The 17,899-nt window shown below is 42.1% G+C and overlaps 3 protein-coding genes across 3 annotated transcripts; 1 reads left to right on the top strand and 2 right to left on the bottom strand.

Annotated features, from left to right (window-relative positions):
* Positions 1 to 103: 103 nt before the first annotated feature.
* fggy (FGGY carbohydrate kinase domain containing) lies at positions 104 to 10,523 on the top strand. Its single transcript, XM_034555800.1, has 16 exons — positions 104 to 197; positions 499 to 692; positions 1,087 to 1,198; positions 1,642 to 1,793; positions 2,364 to 2,452; positions 2,755 to 2,870; positions 3,035 to 3,163; positions 4,470 to 4,573; positions 4,911 to 5,018; positions 5,357 to 5,418; positions 6,303 to 6,462; positions 7,101 to 7,175; positions 7,979 to 8,099; positions 8,322 to 8,416; positions 9,514 to 9,575; positions 9,921 to 10,523. The coding sequence occupies exons 2-16, from the start codon at positions 510 to 512 to the stop codon at positions 10,051 to 10,053; spliced, it is 1,701 nt and encodes a 566-aa protein (XP_034411691.1). The 5' UTR covers positions 104 to 197; positions 499 to 509; the 3' UTR covers positions 10,054 to 10,523.
* Positions 10,524 to 11,005: 482 nt separating this feature from the next.
* On the bottom strand, positions 11,006 to 13,654 carry LOC117746579 (peroxiredoxin-6-like). Its single transcript, XM_034555805.1, has 5 exons — positions 13,484 to 13,654; positions 12,807 to 12,963; positions 11,893 to 12,042; positions 11,644 to 11,790; positions 11,006 to 11,532 (listed from the first exon to the last, which is right to left on the bottom strand). The coding sequence occupies exons 1-5, from the start codon at positions 13,573 to 13,575 to the stop codon at positions 11,404 to 11,406; spliced, it is 675 nt and encodes a 224-aa protein (XP_034411696.1). The 5' UTR covers positions 13,576 to 13,654; the 3' UTR covers positions 11,006 to 11,403.
* Positions 13,655 to 15,771: 2,117 nt separating this feature from the next.
* Positions 15,772 to 17,837, bottom strand: LOC117746576 (myocilin-like). The gene is made up of 3 exons (XM_034555801.1): positions 17,337 to 17,837; positions 16,719 to 16,823; positions 15,772 to 16,588 (listed from the first exon to the last, which is right to left on the bottom strand). Exons 1-3 carry the CDS (start codon positions 17,812 to 17,814, stop codon positions 15,786 to 15,788), a joined length of 1,386 nt encoding a protein of 461 aa, XP_034411692.1. The 5' UTR covers positions 17,815 to 17,837; the 3' UTR covers positions 15,772 to 15,785.
* Positions 17,838 to 17,899: the final 62 nt, after the last annotated feature.

The raw sequence follows: 17,899 nt of genomic DNA, 5'->3' as shown, positions 1-17,899 counted from the left end.
TAGCACATTCATGGCGTTTACTGGGCTTTACTGGGCTTCCTTTGGACTTTACGCCGCTCAGCAGGAGAGGAAAGAAAAAAATCGACTTTCCCCTTTTTGACCCGTTTCGCGTCCCGTCGCAGCCACGGGTCTCCAGCACAAAGTACGGAAACTCAAAAGTTATGTTTTGTGCGGTGAAATAACATGTTAATCTCCTGGTAAGTTCGTATATGTTGTTATAACGTTTGTACAAAGATCCTCTGTGTTTGATAACATCCGTTGTGAAGGTTATTCTGTGAAAAACATGAATACAAAATATCTGTTGCTGCGCTGTAGCGTCTGATTCACCAAAACATACACAATAATTAATTAATTAATTAAAAGCAAATGTAATATATACATACGTTGATATGTGTTTCGTTTAATCTATTTCCAAACAGTCCATTCAATGTTGACATTGACGGTGTAGCCTACCCTGGTTAATAATCAACTCCCCCCCCACACACACTCTACATTCAGATCGTCTCCTGATGGCAGAGGTTTATTATGTCGGGGTGGACGTGGGCAGTGCCGGTGTGAGGGCTGCACTGGTGACCAGGGCTGGCCTGGTGGTGAGCACTGCAGAGGAGACCATCAGCATCTGGGAGCCCCAGTCTGACCACTATGTCCAGTCCTCCACTGAGATCTGGGAGAAATGCTGCACAGTTGTCAAGGTAAGTTACTGGTGACTTAGGGCACTGGTTGGTTCCCAGCCGTTAGTTAACATGCCCACCCTATCCTATCAGAAACATGCCCTCCCTATATCTTTATTTAAATGTATTTTTTAACAATCTACTTTCAAAGTAGTTGCGCTGCTTCACCATCTTTCCACAAAACCCCGGGCAAATAGTCTAGACAAGGAAACGTTAGCAGGGCTATTCAAACAGCCTGATCATTTGTTGAAGTAAATGAAGGCCTATTCCGATTGTTGTAAATATTTCACTGTAACACACACTGTAATTATAATGCAGTTCCTGAATATATCATACCCTCTTATAGTCTCTCCACAGATATTACTTATGTATACAACCATTTAATGACACATACTATATTTGATATCTGTTCCAGAGAGTTACCCAAAGTGTTGAGAAGAGTCGGGTACGAGGGATCGGCTTTGATGCCACCTGCTCACTCGTGGTTTTGGACCAAAGCTTCCAGCCTGTGCCAGTCTGTCAGGATGGTAAGTGAAATATTTATTTTACTTACAGCCTAACCTTTGTACTTCAGGAAAACATAATGTATATACACACCATCTACACACTATGGGGTATTAAAGGTGGGATTTATTGCATTTTTGAAATGCTGATTGTAACCTTTTACTAGAATGGATTTTACTCTATTGATCCTTGAAGGTAAACCCCCCTCCTCCACAACGAGGTCAGAGGTCAGAGGTCAGGGTCAGCTACAGAGCAGAACCAATGGAGTTCGTTGGAATTCATGTTATTTTCAATGGTAGTCTGGTTAAATGACTTTGAATATGCCTTCTAGATAATATATTAATATCACAGTCTGAGTTTCGATCATAATCTCCTCATAGCCCAATTTAATTTAAAATAATTGGTATATTTACATTTTGCTCCCACTATAACCGGATCCTCCCCCTTCCTCTCCTGGCTTTCCCAGGTGACAAACAAAGGAACGTGGTGATGTGGATGGACCATCGTGCTGAAGAACAGGCTGCTCGTATAACCAACACGGGCCACGGGGTCCTGAGCCGGGTGGGAGGAGTCATGTCACCAGAGATGCAACCCCCTAAGCTGCTCTGGCTCAAAGAGGTGAGAGGTGACCGAGGTCACCACAGGACCACTGATCTCGATACGTCGCTCGCTGTATTGGCTGCTGGTCAACATGTGTGTGTAGTGTTGTTCTAGTTTTTCATCCTTATCCACCTTTTTCTCAGAAGGCATCCAATAGATGGAGGCTTTCCGTGAAAGGGACAGTTCACCCAAAATGTATTAATGTAGGTTATTTTGGTGTGAGTTGTGTAATCTTTGGTCCAATATATTGGGACTATCTGGCACTCGGCTTGTGGTGCTCAAAGCCCCCACTTTTTTTAAATTTGAGACAGCAAATGTCTCTGTGACCTGGTTACTCAAGATAATCCACAGGCCTTGTTGTGAGCAGTTTCATGTTGGAACTATAGTTCCTTCTCTGGACAATATCCCCAACGCTCTCACCAAAACAATTTGGATTCCACCACAGGTTAGAGATATATGTATGTAATAATATGTATTTTTGATTTTGGGGTGAACTGTCCCTTTAAGGTCTGCGAGTACATGCATGTGCTGTTATTACTCACGGCTCATTGGTTCATTGGCACACATTTCTTTTGTCCTTATAATCAGAATCTAAGAGAAAGCTGCTGGAACAAAGCTGCTCACTTTTTCGATCTCCCAGACTTCCTGTCGTGGAAGGCAACAGGCTCTTTGACACGGTGAGCTTTGTTTGATGATTGCATGATGTTTAAACCTTTATCTGTCTTGTGCAATATGTGTTTGATACATGAATCTCCGAGTGGGATTTAAATGGTTGACCTACAAATCATCATCATAATGATGAAATGAAGCTAAGCTGCTGAACTATTATCTTTGTATCAAATGTCTGTTTAAAAGAAATAATTGTTGTCCTCTAAAGCAGGATATTCGAAACTAAGAAATGTTTCCTTTATCATGGACAAACGTTTTCTTGACTTTGGTCTTCACCAGATACTCTTGATCTGTTGGCAATGTTTCACAGGTCTTTATGTACTCTGGTGTGTAAATGGACTTATTGCCCTCCAGATGGATGGGATGCTGGTTTTTGGACCAACATTGGACTCGAGGAGCTCCTGGAAAACAACTTTTCCAAAATAGGTAAAGACATTAACAAACAGGCTTATAATTAATTATAGATGTTATTGCAAGATTGAAAGAAAACTGAAAATATTGCTCAGTTCATGTTGTGGTCTTTTCAAACACATCATCTACAAAAGAGTTCCTTTGTCATTAATTAAGTGGTGCTGTGTTCTATCATCCAGGCAGCGCGACTTGTTCTCCAGGGAGCCCACTGGGAGACGGCCTCACCCAGGACGCAGCAGCAGAGTTAAACTTGGAGCCAGGAACTGCAGTCGGTGCTTCTCTCATTGATGCTCATGCTGGAGGCCTTGGTATTCACCTGTTTATTGAACCAGTCTTTTTATGTCGAATGTATTTTTTTCTGAGGTGTAGGCTGTTTTGTAGGTCCCACATGGCTTTGAGCTTTGGAACGTTTTTAAATGATAAACTACTCTTACAACCGCAAAACAGGAAATGTGTCATCAGTAAGGTGCACAGGGCAAATTTATATTGACCAATCTTGCCAGACTTTATTACTTCAAAAGACACCAGAGGGAGGGAGAACATTCAATGCTTATGTCTATTGTTCTCCATCTTTGCTCCTAGAGCGTCAAAAATGTAGATGTCTCTCCACTAGGAAGCATAAAGAGAGAAGATCAGGGGTTGGCCGGCACTAGATGTCACTCTCAGGGGAATGTAAATATCCACAGTATGTTCTTTGGAATAGCTTTTAGTATATTGTGCGCAAAGTTGAAATATTTGACTTGGCGCCTAAGGAAAGCCATTAAAGTGCCCCAAAAGGAAATCTTTTTTTTCAGGGATAAATGACGGTAGATTTAAAATATTTAGAGTGCACACGTTTGTATTTTGGCCCGTTGGTGGTGCTAGATGAAAGGGCAGGCGTCGAGGGAAGATGAATATCATTATATAAGATGTTCATGGCACTTTGGGGGCGTTTTTGCTTTTGTAGATGGCTGACTGTAGTAGTGATACAACAAGGGAATGACTTGAATCGGAAAATAATTGAAGTATGGTTTTACAATATCTGATATGGATTTTAGACTGCTAGCCCACTAAAACACAAATTAAATAAGATGCAACCAATAAAAAGTCACTTATGAATGGTGCTGTATTACTGTATGAGCACTTTGTTATCTTCAGGTCAGCAGTCGACCATTCCTCTGGTTCAGAAATCCTCACCATCTGGTTTTGCTCTGGGAGATAAACTACTCATGAACTCTGCCCTCTGACCTCTGGCTGTGACCTCTGCCTATCACACATTGTCGTATCAGTCCGAGGCTAAAACACTCTGCACTTTTAGTAGTCATGCATGTCACAGTGATGTACACCCCTAGCCCCCTCACAAAGATGAACCTTCCACCTTAAACTCAAACCAGCTTGACAAACATTATTCCAGCAGTTAGTGTCACTTCTGAATTCCATGTGAAGGTTAAAGGAGCACTTCAAAAGGATTTAAAGCTTTTCATCTGCAATTTGTCCCTGACTGGGCTCGAACAGGAGTTTTGTGAACTTTGTATTGGGGAAACACCAAAACAGGTTTGCCTATTTTTCCCCTGCACATTTACATTTCTGATGGTTATAAAATCGGATTAAAATGTGTAATTTTGCTCTTTCCAGGTGTGATAGGTGCAGATGTAAAAGGCTTTCAGCTGCCCTGTGAGGACCAGCCGCTCACCTCACGCATGGCGATGATCTGTGGAACATCAACCTGTCACATGGCGGTGAGCAGTACCTGCTGTATTACTTTCTAAAAAATACTCTTAAATATAATATAGTATTGATAAGGTAGGAACTCCATGATGAACTTTCTGACACTTTCACACTTTTTTTTTTTAACTTGAAGGTGACGTAAAACAAAACAATAATACGCAGGTATGCCCCCCCATTAAAAGTAGTCCGATAAAAATGTAATCTAAAATGGAAACGGTAATGGTTTCAATTTCAGTATTTCTGTTGGCTTTTAACTACAGCTGTACCTATATCTTTGTATGGTTCTATGTGTGATATACTTAAACATCCCATAACTAAAACATCCCATTTGTCATTCTTTTGCGTCAGATCAGCAAGCAGCCTCTGTTTGTGCCAGGAGTGTGGGGGCCCTGCCTGTCGGCCATGGTGCCCGGCATGTGGCTCAACGAGGGGGGGCAGAGTGCTACAGGAAGGCTGGTCAGTTCTCTGTCAAGCTTTAAGCAGAATTTCACCCTTTCTCCCTTTTATGCTCTGCAGCAACATGCAAGAAGGGACAAATGTATACAATGCATGTTGAGATGCACCCAAAAGTCACCTGGACGTGAGCAACTGGCCACATAAACAGCAGTCTGTCTGTTCTATAGCGTTTTAAGCTCCAGAATCTCGACATGGGGATTTGTAAATTGACACTTGTAACCAATAATTACAAATAGTTGTTAAACCAGTCAAAATAGCAGCAGTTGAAATATCACAGTCATCAGCTGTGTCATCTGTAATTCTTTCTGTTAAACTGTTTTTCTCTCTTTTCCATCAAGATTGACCACATGGTGAAGGGCCACGCCGCCTACACCCAGCTCCAGCAACAGGCCCAGCAGAGGTCAGCTGCTGCATTTAGTGCTGCACCTCCCGAAAACCTTCTAGCACAGCTGTCATCACTGTTTAGCTGATGTATAATAATGTTTAGTCAGCTTTGGGAAGGTTAGAAGCTTTAGTAAGGTTGTGTACTCTATACCAGATATTCTCAACCACTGGTGATCGCCATCTAGTGGCATGCGGATGTACTGCCATATGGTTATATTAAATCAATAATAAGTTAGACTATGCACTCATTTACAATGCTAGTTATTTTTAAATCAAAATTTGTTCAAAAATTAAAATGAAAAAATTACATAGTAATTCAAACAAAGCATAAGAACAATGACCAGCTCCATGTGAACATCAACCCGACACATCACATGTGCTGTGCCACTGGTAGCTAGCTAACTCCGATTCAGTGACACAAAACAGATTTATTATAATATAATAGAGTTATTGAAACAAAAAAAAGTGATGAATGATCCAAAGCGTGTGGTGAGGAAATATGACCCTGATTGCATTACATTTGGATCCATGATGGCAGGCAGTGATGGGTGAGCAGAATATGTATTGTGGTCCTCCATTTACACAACGCGACTATTCAGTGGAAATTGCAAATTAAGTTATTCAAGATTTACTGGTTTGAGTTTCTGAAACATTTATTGAGAATTAAATAGAAATGCTCTGGTACATTGTTCCCGCTCGCCCACTGGCAGGGCCGACCAATGAGCCACTGATAATGTCATTAGTAACACCTCTGCTTTTCCTGGTATTTCATGTCAAAATATCTTCCGTAACAAAGGCCTCCAGCAGTTTCTAAACTAAGTGTCAGTGTCCACACAACAACGCCTTTAGTGTTATATCATCCGACTGGGTTCTTCATTTCCCAACTGTTATTTTTCCTAGATTTCCCCTTACTGGCGAGAACATCTTCAGCTACCTGAACAACCACCTGAGTTCGATGGCTACTTCTAATTCTGTTGACCTGCTGGGCTCCAGTCTCCACGTGTGGCCGGACTTCCACGGGAACAGGTCGCCCCTGGCTGACCCGACCTTGAAGGGCATGGTGAGGGGACACGAGTCAGGGTTTCACGTGACTTGTGACGGGAAATGTTGTCGACTGCACGAACCTACAGAGCTGGAGTGGGCAATGCACACCCTTCTGACACTTTTAAGTTTGCTTAAGAGGTTGTTTGTATATAATTGTTTTATTTAACAACTTGCGAAATATGCTTATTTGCTTTCCGTAGGTGAGTTAGATGAGAAGAAAGACATTATGGTGTCAATGTTTTCATACATATCTATATTCTTTGAAACAAAATAAATTTATAATGCTGTTAACTATCAGCGAGCTGAAGCAGCTAACTTTACAAAGTTAGATCCTTCTTTGTTTGCATCTGATAACATTCCCTTTCAAAGACTTCACAGAAGTGTTTTGTAAGTGCAAAGAATTAACATGGTTCTTAAAATGAAAGTGCATCACAGTGACTGAAATTATTTATTTATTTATATATGTATTCAGGGAGCTACGCATTGTTTCCAGGCCATATCTGTTTTTTCAGAGAACTGTAGAGTATTGTTTCGACTGAGCCCCTCAACGACGGCGCTGCGTTTAGCAATGTTTTTGTTGGAGAATGCACCTCTCTGGTGACACGGCACTGAGACATTTTGGACATTAATGAATGACTCATTACTGTTTTGAAGGTGATTGGACTGCCACTCTCCCAGACCTTGGATGACTTGGCCCTGCTCTATTTGGCCACCATACAATCCCTCGCTGTGAGTCTACTGTGTTTTATTTGTTTCAAAATGGCGTATGACTTTCTCTGAGCCTCAGTCTGACAACCTAGTACCTTTTTAAAGCAGTGATTCTCAAGGGTGGGTCTGAGGACCCCCAGAATTCGGTGTCACTGTGTCAGGGGGTCTGCGATTTGCTATAATTTGCTATCAATCACAATGTTGTGCTGTATCATTAAAAACTGCATATCTACAGATGGGAGGGGGGCCCTGTGCCTCCAATAAAACAAGCATACATTACTCCAACCCACTCAAGCTTTGGACCAATAGAAACTGCTGCTTGTGACACATAATGTCAATTTGCCATAAATCAATAAATCACTCTATGAGCCATTCCTACTGCTGCTTAACTTGACTTATTAGCCAGCGAGCTAGCTAGTGAGCGTAGAGAAATATTTGAGTTATATCGAGTTTGATTTTATTGAGAAGATCCACATCTGATGACGAAGCGCCCTTAATATATGGACAAAACAAAGTGGTATTAACCTGATATAAATTAATATGGGGTTCTGTTTAACATTGTGAAACAGGTCTGACCTATTCAGGTTGAAAAGCATTATAATATAAATAGTTTCAATGGCATCTAAGAACAGAAATTGTCGTAAGCATTAGCTAAATTAGTGTGATGATGATGATGATGATGAGGGTCCTTGGAAAATGCTCTCCCCTCTAAGGCGTCCCTGGCCCCCCAAAAAAGTTTGAGAACCCCGGCCTTAAAGTGTGAAGGAGGGCGTATTTGTTAACTTGTCACCTGACTCCCCTTTAATCGTCTTCCCTGGTTTCAGCTTGGTACTCTTCAAATTCTGGAGGCCATGAAAGAAGCAGGTCACGACATCAGAACCCTCTTCCTGTGTGGCGGCTTGAGCAAAAACGCTCTGTTTGTCCAGATTAACGCCAACGCCACAGGTATGAAATACTAATGCGGCGTGATGACTGCTTTGATATTGTGAATGACAGTTAAGCTAAATAAACATTTATCCGAACATGCTAATTAATCATAACCCAAATACTTTGTGTTTCAAACAATTTCTACTAAACCGTACACATTGTGAGGAAAACTTTTGTTCAACAGTGTCTCCCATGGGTGCTTAAGCTAAATCCACTTTTTGCTAATATTGTCCTGTTCAGGGTTGCCCGTGGTGTTGCCAGACCAGACGGAGGCGGTGTTGATAGGAGCCGCAGTGCTGGGTGCATGTGCCTCACAGGACTACAGCACTGTACAGGTGGAGTGGCCCACAGTGTGTGAACTAAGGTCACAAAGGTCACAGGGGCTTCGAAAGAACAGACTTCATTATTTTTGGTTAAATGCGGCGCTAATGATTAGGAATATCCTTATGTGCTTTTACACAAAAGTTGATATGTTTTCAAAATCTCCACATATATATATATATACACAACTACTGTCCAAAACAGGCCACGGGCAGATGAGTCAACTCTATGAACATTCCAGGGAAATTTGATGCATAGGATTTTGTACTATAGATTACAAGATTTAACTTTCTTACAACAAATCTCACACACAATCACAGATTCTCAAAAGTATGTAATTAGTTACAGTTGTCTCTTTGTTTACTCTTCAACAGAGACTCCCTTGGAAATATGTTGTACATGTACAGTAGTCGTGTGGAAATACACTTGAGACATCATAAATAGTCCAAATAGAAATTTACATTTTGCTATTTTTAAGTTGAAGAAATAGTACAAACCATGATCCTTGTTCTGAACGTTGCATAAGAGTAGGTACTGTAAGTTTTTTTTCTAGATCCACAGCATACATTATACTGTTGTTTCCACACTGTAGTCATGAAGATTAAACTAAACTTCATGAGGGAAATCAGTGACGTTCCCCTTTTAAAAAGTGTTTATTTCTCAATATATTTAGCAGTTAGTAAAGTATGAAGTGAATGGCTCCGCTCGCTTCAGCCGCAGAGAACATTTGTGGCACAATGCGTTTAAGATATAAAGTGATGGTTAAATCTTTTGCTCGGTCAAGCTGTCGTCCCTCCCTGTCTCAGTACCAGAGCTCGGAGCAAGCCTTTAAGCCAGATATACTAAAAATAAGACGTTATTGTTTAGACTAGGCTGCACCTGTCAACCCAGTTTCAGCCATAATCACTGCAGGCAGTTGTTGTGTATGATCCTCTGAGCTGCACACAGTCAACCGGCTGGATGTTTTAGTCTCAGACGGCACTGCATTAGTCATAAACTCAGAAACCACTGCAGTAGGCTCGTGTTAATACTATAACTGGGTCGCGGCTGGAACTGAATGTGCATAACATGATTTATTGAGTGAGATTTGTCTTTGCAATTTATGTTTTAGGAGGCAATGGAGAGAATGGCTAAAGTGGGGAAAGTTGTTCAGCCTGACTTTAAGCTCCAGAGGTGAGACAAAGATTATTATATTTTAATATTGAGTAAAAGTCATGATTGCTGCTAATGTTCTCTGGGATAAATTCAGTAAGAATGCAACATATCAACATTTTCTATCCAAATAAATGTTTTCAAAACAACCCTTTCCTTTAATTCTGTTTATTCATTTACGTCTTATACATTTGTGCAATTAAAAGACATGTTTTCCTTTCCCTTTTATTTCTATTGGGAAGCTTTGCTTCTAAATGTTTAAAGCAGACCCATATGACCTCACGATATAACAAGTCAGCATATTTTATTAAAAACTGAAAAATACACTTCTATGCATCACATTTGTGTAATTATACTTTTTCTCAGCTTCTACGAGAGAAAGTACAAAGTGTTCCTGCGACTGTTCGCCCACCAGAGGGAGTACCAGGCCCTCATGAACCAGAGACGACACGGCTGGTGGGAGGCAGCCGAGCTGGAACTGACTCTCTCTGTGTCATAGGGATGACAAATCCACACACTGGAAACGTGAACAGAAGTCTTGACCTTGCTGCTTTTCCTGATATGAATGGTCGAGTTAAAAAAATGCAATCAATAACCTGATGGACACCGGTAGTCTGAGGCTGAATATCAGTCAGGAGGTTTGCTTGATTCTGTTTAATGCGAGTTTAGACTTCATTACTGCAGGATTTCAAACCACCTGGCAGATGACGGTAGAGAAGAAGACCTCTATGGACACGAGCTGCGGGAGCTTTTTATGGCTGTCTGACTTTTAGATCCCCAGCTGCAGTTCTACCCAGAAGGAAGAGGAGGGGCTGCAGGAGTGAATGTGCTGACATCAACAGATACGATGACTTGCGGCTCTCTCCTCAGCTCAACGCCATCAAGGACCGTCTCCTTCACATGTATTCCTAATAAATAATTAAAATGATAGAACTCTGTTCGTACCTTTCACCAGTCACTCCACCCTAATGTGTTTTGATATACAATTCATTTTTAATCGGCGTGTCCTTTTGTTATGTCCAAACTGTATTTTATCTTCTTCTTTCATTTCCTGTTTGTATCACCTCCATTGTCCTGAACCTCTCCTGTCTGCTAGTCACAGAGAGGAGCCTGTTGCCAGCAAGTTGTGAAGCTCGTCTCTGACACTGTCGACACGGTGAGGGGGAACGCCAAATCCTACAAAAATTAACCTTAATGCATGTATTGTCCCACAGAAGGGGAAATGTGTAAATCAAACACTCAACCAGAATAGATTTAAGGCTCTTAGTAACATTTGAATATGACCTGGCAGAACCAATTCAAGTTTTTAATTGAAGTACACTTGTCAGATAAAATTAATACCATAGGCAAAGCATTGTTAGCTCTTAATAGTTCATCCTCTGTGTAACTAGCACCATAAACCACTTCAACTTGCATTGGTTAAAAGAAAATGAGGTGCATGACAATACACATATGATCCAACATATTTTAATCCTGATAGTATCACTGTTACAAAATAGAAGCAGCTTTGCCATACTGTTAATAATAAACAGTTTAATGTATCTTTAAATATTAAATTCCATCTCTTTCCAAAAAGAATGCCCTTTTTCAAAAGTAAGCCGAACATTAAAGCTTCTATTATTGGAGTTGTAGATGCCGTAAAACCTCTAATTTAGAAAAGTCCGACATATTCCCGAAGACATTGGTTGTTATTCCATTTTGCTTAACTGGGATGGCGGCTGACTTGTTTATTTACCTGTTCGGGGCGAAAAATTACGGTACTGTAAATCTTTAAGGCCCAAGAGCGAGAGCTGCAGGATTGAGTGCAACACAAGTGAGTGTTGAGAGTCAGTGCTGTCTCTGCCCGTGCCTATTGCTGCGGTGTGTAGCGCAGGTACTTCTTGCCAGAGGGCAGGTCTTTGGAGTAGACGCCAGCCGGGAACAAAGAGGCCGCGTCCTCCTCCGACATGCTGGGAGGGACCATCACACAGTCTCCGGGCTGGAGGGAGAAGAAACAGTGTTATTCTGAATCTCAATTCCTGTTTCTAATACCTTTGCAGTCAGCTGCTCAAATGATCGGTGTCAACTGGGGTCACTTTCAAAGGCATACCCTCCAGTCGACAGGTGTGGCCAGTCGTTTCCCTGCTGTTAACTGGAGGGAGTCCACCACGCGCAAAATCTCATCAAAGTTGCGTCCGGTGGTGGCCGGGTAGAGGAGTGACAGTTTGAGCTTTTTGTCAGGGCCGATGATAAACACCTAAAAAAAAAACAGAGATGGACCCTGACAAGGTTACTAATTTGACTATATGAGCATTAGAGTATCATATATTTAGTTTGAGTGCTTTCTGAAGACTCTTACACAACGGGCAGTGAGCGGCAGGCCATCTTTGTCCTTCTCATCTGGGTCCAGCATGCCGAGGGCCACTGCCAGCTCCCGTTTACTGTCCGCTATGATGGGAAAGGGCAGCGAGCAGCAAGCAGACTCCTCACAGTTGTATGCCAGGATGTCCTAGTGCAGAGACACACACCCTTGGTTATTTAAACCTACACGAATGAAGCTCTTTTAAACATGTGATATTTATGATTTTGAAAATTAAAGGAAAACGATGCCGTGCAGCACAGTAAGGATAGATTTGGCTGAGATATGCAGTTTACTCATTTGAACTTGCTCAACACTGAAGTTCTTTTGCCTTCGTGCTTTGGTCCCAGAATTGTGTTTTGGGGTTGTCCATTCTTGTGAACACAGTATGTCAGGGACACTCAGCAATCTTTTTCAAATTTGGCACAAACATCCACTGAGACTCATGGAAGAAGTCATTTTAATTTAGTGGTGAAAGGTCACTGTGATCTGCATTTGATGCAGTCTAGACATTCAAACTGCTTTCATAAATACATTGTACCTGTACCATTGCATGTAATCCAGTGGAACCAATCCCAGTTTGTCCTTCAAAATTGTTTGATAGGTTGTATGTCAAGAAAATCCTGGAAATCTGATATTTCTCTCCAGACCTTTTTGGGTGTTGAAAAGTAAAGATCTAGATCTAAGTTTTATATATATAGGTTCAACAACATTAGCATAATTTGGGTATATATGTATTTCAGTGTGTAGTTAGAACCTGCGACACAATAAAATATAGGATCAGTCGTCATCAAATCCATTGTTAAAAAGGGTTATCTGATATATGAGAGAGCAGTTTCACTAGAAGTCCAAACTGTGATGCTCAGTATGTCATAAACATCCTTGTGTGCGTGTTGACGCTGTAACTATCACACCTTGGTCCAGCCGTGGTGATCCTCCAGGCTGTCAATGGACAGGGCGATCATTTTGACGTTGCGTTTAATGAACTCACTGCTCAGTCTGGCAGCTCGTCCCAGCTCTGTGGTGCACACCGGGGTGTAATCTCTGGGGTGGGAGAACAGGATTCCCCATCTGGAATGAAAAGAGCGATCAGTGAGGCTGTGTCGGGTGCACTCAAGGGGTCTGTGCCCCTGTAATGACGGTTTCCAAACAGGTTTCCGTTGCACTACGTGTCCTCTCGTTAGACATGAATGGTTACTGATGTTGCACAATAGGATACGCTGAACGATGCATCTGACACTCAACTGACAGGATGAGGTCAGCAATGTGATTCTGCACCATTGAGGGATTTAAAGTTTGAACTCTGGCTTATTGATGCTTTTCATTTGGAAACTTTCACCCTTTTTATCAACAGCCCAATCATTTCGTGTCCACCACATTATAGAACATTGTTTTTTTATTGAAATGTGCATCTATAGGACACACAATACCCACCTTTAAATGTGTTGATGCAAATCATAAGCAACGGTCTAAAGCAGAAGTCAGTAGGCATAACAGGAACTGGGCGCAATCACACTCCCCCTTGTGCTGAATTATCAGGAAGCCGACAAATAGATATGCAAGGATATCAATAATCAAGAAGCCTACTTACGAATCACCGATAAATTCGTGCAGTTTAATGTTGCCATTGGTGGTCTCCACTTCGTAATCAGGAAACACATCTCCGAGCAGCAGTCCCGGCATATTCAGTGTGACCGTGGAGGTGTGAGATGTTCAGCGACAGCTCTGATGACAGGCGCTCAATAAAAAGGAGGTGGGCACTTCCCTCTCAACAGGTTGCTCTATTTACATGTATGCATCGACTGTGAACTGCACAGGGCAGCATACCATGACTGACCGACTTATTAAAAGCGGTGCGTTCAAGTCACGTTTTGTTTTTTATTCCTTATCCATGCTACACTGAGATACATTGAATATATGCTCTCGTAAAATCGACATTGTTATTATTATTTGTTAAACTCCATGCTCGTTTAATGACATGTTAATAGGGAGGATAATGTAGCCACGTGACCAGAGCAGTCCAAAATCTGAACTGGTATTAAGACCTGCATCCGGATTTCTCAGTTTGCAGGATTAAAGTGTGTATCGGCCACAGGTGGGCAGTAAAGAAGCAGCAGAGCATGCTGAATCTGGCCCTGGGTGAGCGAATGTGTTGTTGATTGTTTAGTTTTTAGTAATTAATAATGACTCCAATATAATCTAGACATTGGTTTTGACTTCAGTCAATCATCAGTTTCTAAGTGTCCTCCATGACCAACGGATAAGCTGAATGGCTGTGTGCGCGTCCCCGAGACCGAGAGAGAACCAGCAATGGTTGTGTGTATATTCTATATGTTGGCTGACATCTTTGAGATCAAGTCAGTTATGGTGAAATACCAAGAGCTATTTTTGGCACATAAATGACCTAGGATGCCACTCCGTTTTGGAAATACTGTGGCTGAGAAATAAGAAATGAATTTGGTCAAATGTTTCAATTATTTAATCTCCTAAGAAATAGCTTTTTAGACAATTAAACGAGTGTGGCATTTTTTTTTTCTCTTTCAGTATATAACTATATTTTAATGCACTTAATCAATAATCCACATTTATAAATTCAGATTTGAGGGCAAAAGTAAAAATGAGCATATATGAATGGATTATCAATGTTTCTAACTGCATTATTAACAAATAGAAAGGATAGACAACAACCAAGGGGATTGGACACACACTTATTTGATTATAAACACATTTATTATTTAAAAAAATTGAAAAAATAACTGAGTATGAAAGCTTAAACTATAGGGAAAAGTACACTACTTCCTGGTAAAGTGAGAAGTTGGCGTCAGTATGGGGCGGCACTCTGTCGCCTGTGGTTTTATATTGAGCTGAAACAATCCACAGTGGGTTTACTGTTATTGTGTGAACGCTGGTGGGGGGAAGTCGACTCACACTCGGCCAAGTTTCTATCAGATGCTAAGTCTGACATGATAATACATCCCATCTCCTTTTACAGTATTGTTAAACTGTGCTGTCAACTAAACATTAAACACATTTGTGATGATTTTACCTTTAAACCTAGAAACCACTTTCGGCAGGAGCCTGATTGAAGTAGAATATACTCTTACTCACTGGAGGTGGGAGGCGTGTAGGCTATGCATGATGCAGATGCCCAGAGTTGTCCAAAGAGGGCAATGTATACCAGGAATATGGTTGCAAATGACAACAGGTCATGTGTTGGTGAGGTGAGGTGTGTGTGGTCTAAAGTCCATAATAATAAAGAAAACAAGAAGGACCAAACCAATAACAAACTCCAACAGAAATGTGAAATAGCACTAAATTAGCAAATAACTTTCAGTAGTTCACTGCTGGTGAAATTTCACACACGGTGAAGAAAAAAGTGAATGACTACATCGTCTGGCGATAGTGACGGACAGCCATCAAATTAAGGAACCACATTGTTCGTGTAAAGCCAGTTAGCATGCATACGTTCAGTTCACCTTCAGTAGCTTGTGTAGCATATATGTGCTAACGCTAGTTAATGATGTGCTATGGATGTTTTTTAAATCAAATGGAAAAATATGACACAAACAACCAAGTTTGTAATTTTATTTTTTTATTCAGACTTAAATAAAGTCAACATTTCTAAACGGATAACATATTTCAACATTTTAAACCATGATTACTGTTTGTAATAACCATTGAGATCATCAAGGGCTTCAGCCACAATAATTTTATTTTATGATTATATTTCTGTCATATCTTATTTACAATAGTAATACAAAAAATAGATTGTAATGATGCAAAACGCATAGATTACCAAGCTTTGCAATAACCTCAGTACAATGCAAATTATTATATGTTGTATTATTTGTGTCTTATTCCTGTTCACAGCCGTTTCTCTCACTGTGTCCTCTTTAGCTGCTGCCATGGCTGGCCCTGCCCAGCTTGATGTCATAGGTGACCATGTGGAAGTTGTCCCAAGCGTACAGCTTCCTCTGGGCGTAGTTGTAGTCCACCATGCTGTTGTAACGGTACTTGTTCTTGAAGGGCACAGCCACAGCCTGCCCCACGCTGGTGGCTGTGTCAAACATATGGTTGATGGTGGTGTTGGGTGCAGTGTAGCTGGCCACCGTGTACAGACATCCACACACCATGAACGCATTGGCCACTGTGTTCTTCCTGATGTTGGTCTCCCAGCTCCTCTTCGCCTCCAGGCTCTTGGGATCCAGCTGGGAAATCACAATTGCACCCTTTGCCTTACTTGTGCTGTAGATAGCCCACAGGCCCTGTTCGTCTGCCGCCAGGTCGATGTCAGTGTAGCCACCCCAGGAGTAAGGGTGCTGTCCGTGGAAGCCCGCTTGAGGCAGCTCTCGCCGTGATGCCAGGCTCTCAGAGGTCAGGTCGTAACGGATCAGGGTGCGGCTGCTTTTGCGCTGGTAGTAAAGGGAGCCGCGGTACACGGTTGACCCTGTGCTCTCCATAGGCTCTGGCAGTACCAGAACCTTCATAGGGAAGCCTTGGGATAATTGATCCATGTCTTCATAGGCAAAGAGCTGACGGACATCTTTCCCAACTGTGTCGATACGCCACACAGTCTTGTTGGTGTAATCAGGGCCCTGAGGCTCAGGATCCTGCATCCACACTCCATACTTCCCTGTAATACTGACAGCCTTCCTGTGCAACACAGGATCTCCCACCGACTGCAGCTCTCCACAGCCTGGAGAAAAGAAGTATCAACTTTGTTATATATTCGCAATGCATCCGATCATATTGATTTGCAACAACATTCCACCACTATGGGCCACTATTGGACAGCTACGTTGGCCTTAGTAAAACCCAAAATGTACCTGTGAAGTTGTGATTTCCCTCAGGAATGAGGCGGGATGCTGCGACCTCTGTAACCTCAGCCTTCATTTCCTGGTAAGCATCGTTCCCAAAATCATATGCAGGGTCTGGGGAGACAAAATGTAAGACAGTAAAATGTTACAAAAGCTACCGGCTGGGAAGGAATTTTGAGTAGAAAATTTAGTAGAAAATAATTATTAATAATGTATGTAGATATTAGTAGTAATCTGCAGTTAAACTATCTTCATTCCCACCTCACAGACACCATCAAAGACTAAGTATCTTATTTTCTTCCCCCTATAACCCTGCTGTTGCTCCCCTGAAAATGGTCACATGCACATAAAAAGAAATGCATGAGTCACAACGCCATAAAAGTAGAGTCTGTGTTGTAAATTCCAATCCCCAATACTCAACCTGGGACAGCTAACCTGACCTGCTGCACCGGGACACTTCTCATAGTCAATAGATACATTTATCAGGAAAAAAAAGCACCGATGCAGAATTTTGATAAATTGTTATCAGCTTTCTGAAAGGATAACTTGTTAAATGCCAGTCTTGTGAGTAAAAGAGTTCTCATTCTGATTTGTGTGTGCTTTCCCTTTACCCACAGATGTACATACCACTGGCAGATTTGTTTTCACGCTGAGTCGCCCCTGAGGTGTGTGTCTGCTGGCAGGGTGTCTGCCTGAGGCTCTCTGCCTCCTGACTCAGCTCGGCCATCCTCCTCTGCAGCTCTTGGACCTGCCCGTTCAGACGCTCTTTGTCCTGCTGCAGCTGGTTTCTTTCCCTTGTTACCTGTGAGTAGGCTTCCTGGAGACCCTCTTCACCGTTAGTCCTAGTCCTGGAGCCTCCATCCACTCCTGCTATCAGACGGCTGACTAAAGCCTCCAGCATGGTGAGTCGGGACGAGACTCCGTCCATCTCCGGTTTCATGCTGCTTCCGGAGCAGCCGGACTCCTCTGGGCTGGCCACGGTGAAAGTGTAGTGGCAGCGCCCGGCGTGGTCATTGGAGCGGCGGAGGGAGGCTCGGTCTTGGGCCTGACTTCGGCTGGGCAGAGTTAAGCAGGACAGACAGAGGAGTGACACCTGGAGCCACATTCTGGAGGGTCAGACTGAGTTGACGATGTTCTGGTTTTAGCAGAGATGCAACTCCTCTGTTCAGTAGTGTCTCCACTTGATTTGT

Source organism: Cyclopterus lumpus, chromosome 17 (assembly GCF_009769545.1).
Source record: "Cyclopterus lumpus isolate fCycLum1 chromosome 17, fCycLum1.pri, whole genome shotgun sequence".
NCBI lineage: Eukaryota > Metazoa > Chordata > Actinopteri > Perciformes > Cyclopteridae > Cyclopterus > Cyclopterus lumpus.
This window is presented reverse-complemented; position numbering and strand designations above follow the sequence as displayed.

Coding starts and splice junctions, on each gene's coding strand:
- fggy (XM_034555800.1), top strand. CDS start 510: ATGGCAGAGGTTTATTATGTCGGGGTGGACGTGGGCAGTGCCGGTGTG. Junction 2,453..2,754: donor GCAACAGGCTCTTTGACACG/GTGAGCTTTGTT, acceptor AATGTTTCACAG/GTCTTTATGTACTCTGGTGT. Junction 8,417..9,513: donor AGGACTACAGCACTGTACAG/GTGGAGTGGCCC, acceptor TTTATGTTTTAG/GAGGCAATGGAGAGAATGGC.
- LOC117746579 (XM_034555805.1), bottom strand. CDS start 13,575: ATGCCGGGACTGCTGCTCGGAGATGTGTTTCCTGATTACGAAGTGGAG. Junction 12,964..13,483: donor CACGAATTTATCGGTGATTC/GTAAGTAGGCTT, acceptor TTTTCATTCCAG/ATGGGGAATCCTGTTCTCCC. Junction 11,791..11,892: donor TGCCGCTCACTGCCCGTTGT/GTAAGAGTCTTC, acceptor TTTTTTTTTTAG/GTGTTTATCATCGGCCCTGA.
- LOC117746576 (XM_034555801.1), bottom strand. CDS start 17,814: ATGTGGCTCCAGGTGTCACTCCTCTGTCTGTCCTGCTTAACTCTGCCC. Junction 16,824..17,336: donor TGAAAACAAATCTGCCAGTG/GTATGTACATCT, acceptor TTGTCTCCCCAG/ACCCTGCATATGATTTTGGG. Junction 16,589..16,718: donor GGGAAATCACAACTTCACAG/GTACATTTTGGG, acceptor TCTTTTCTCCAG/GCTGTGGAGAGCTGCAGTCG.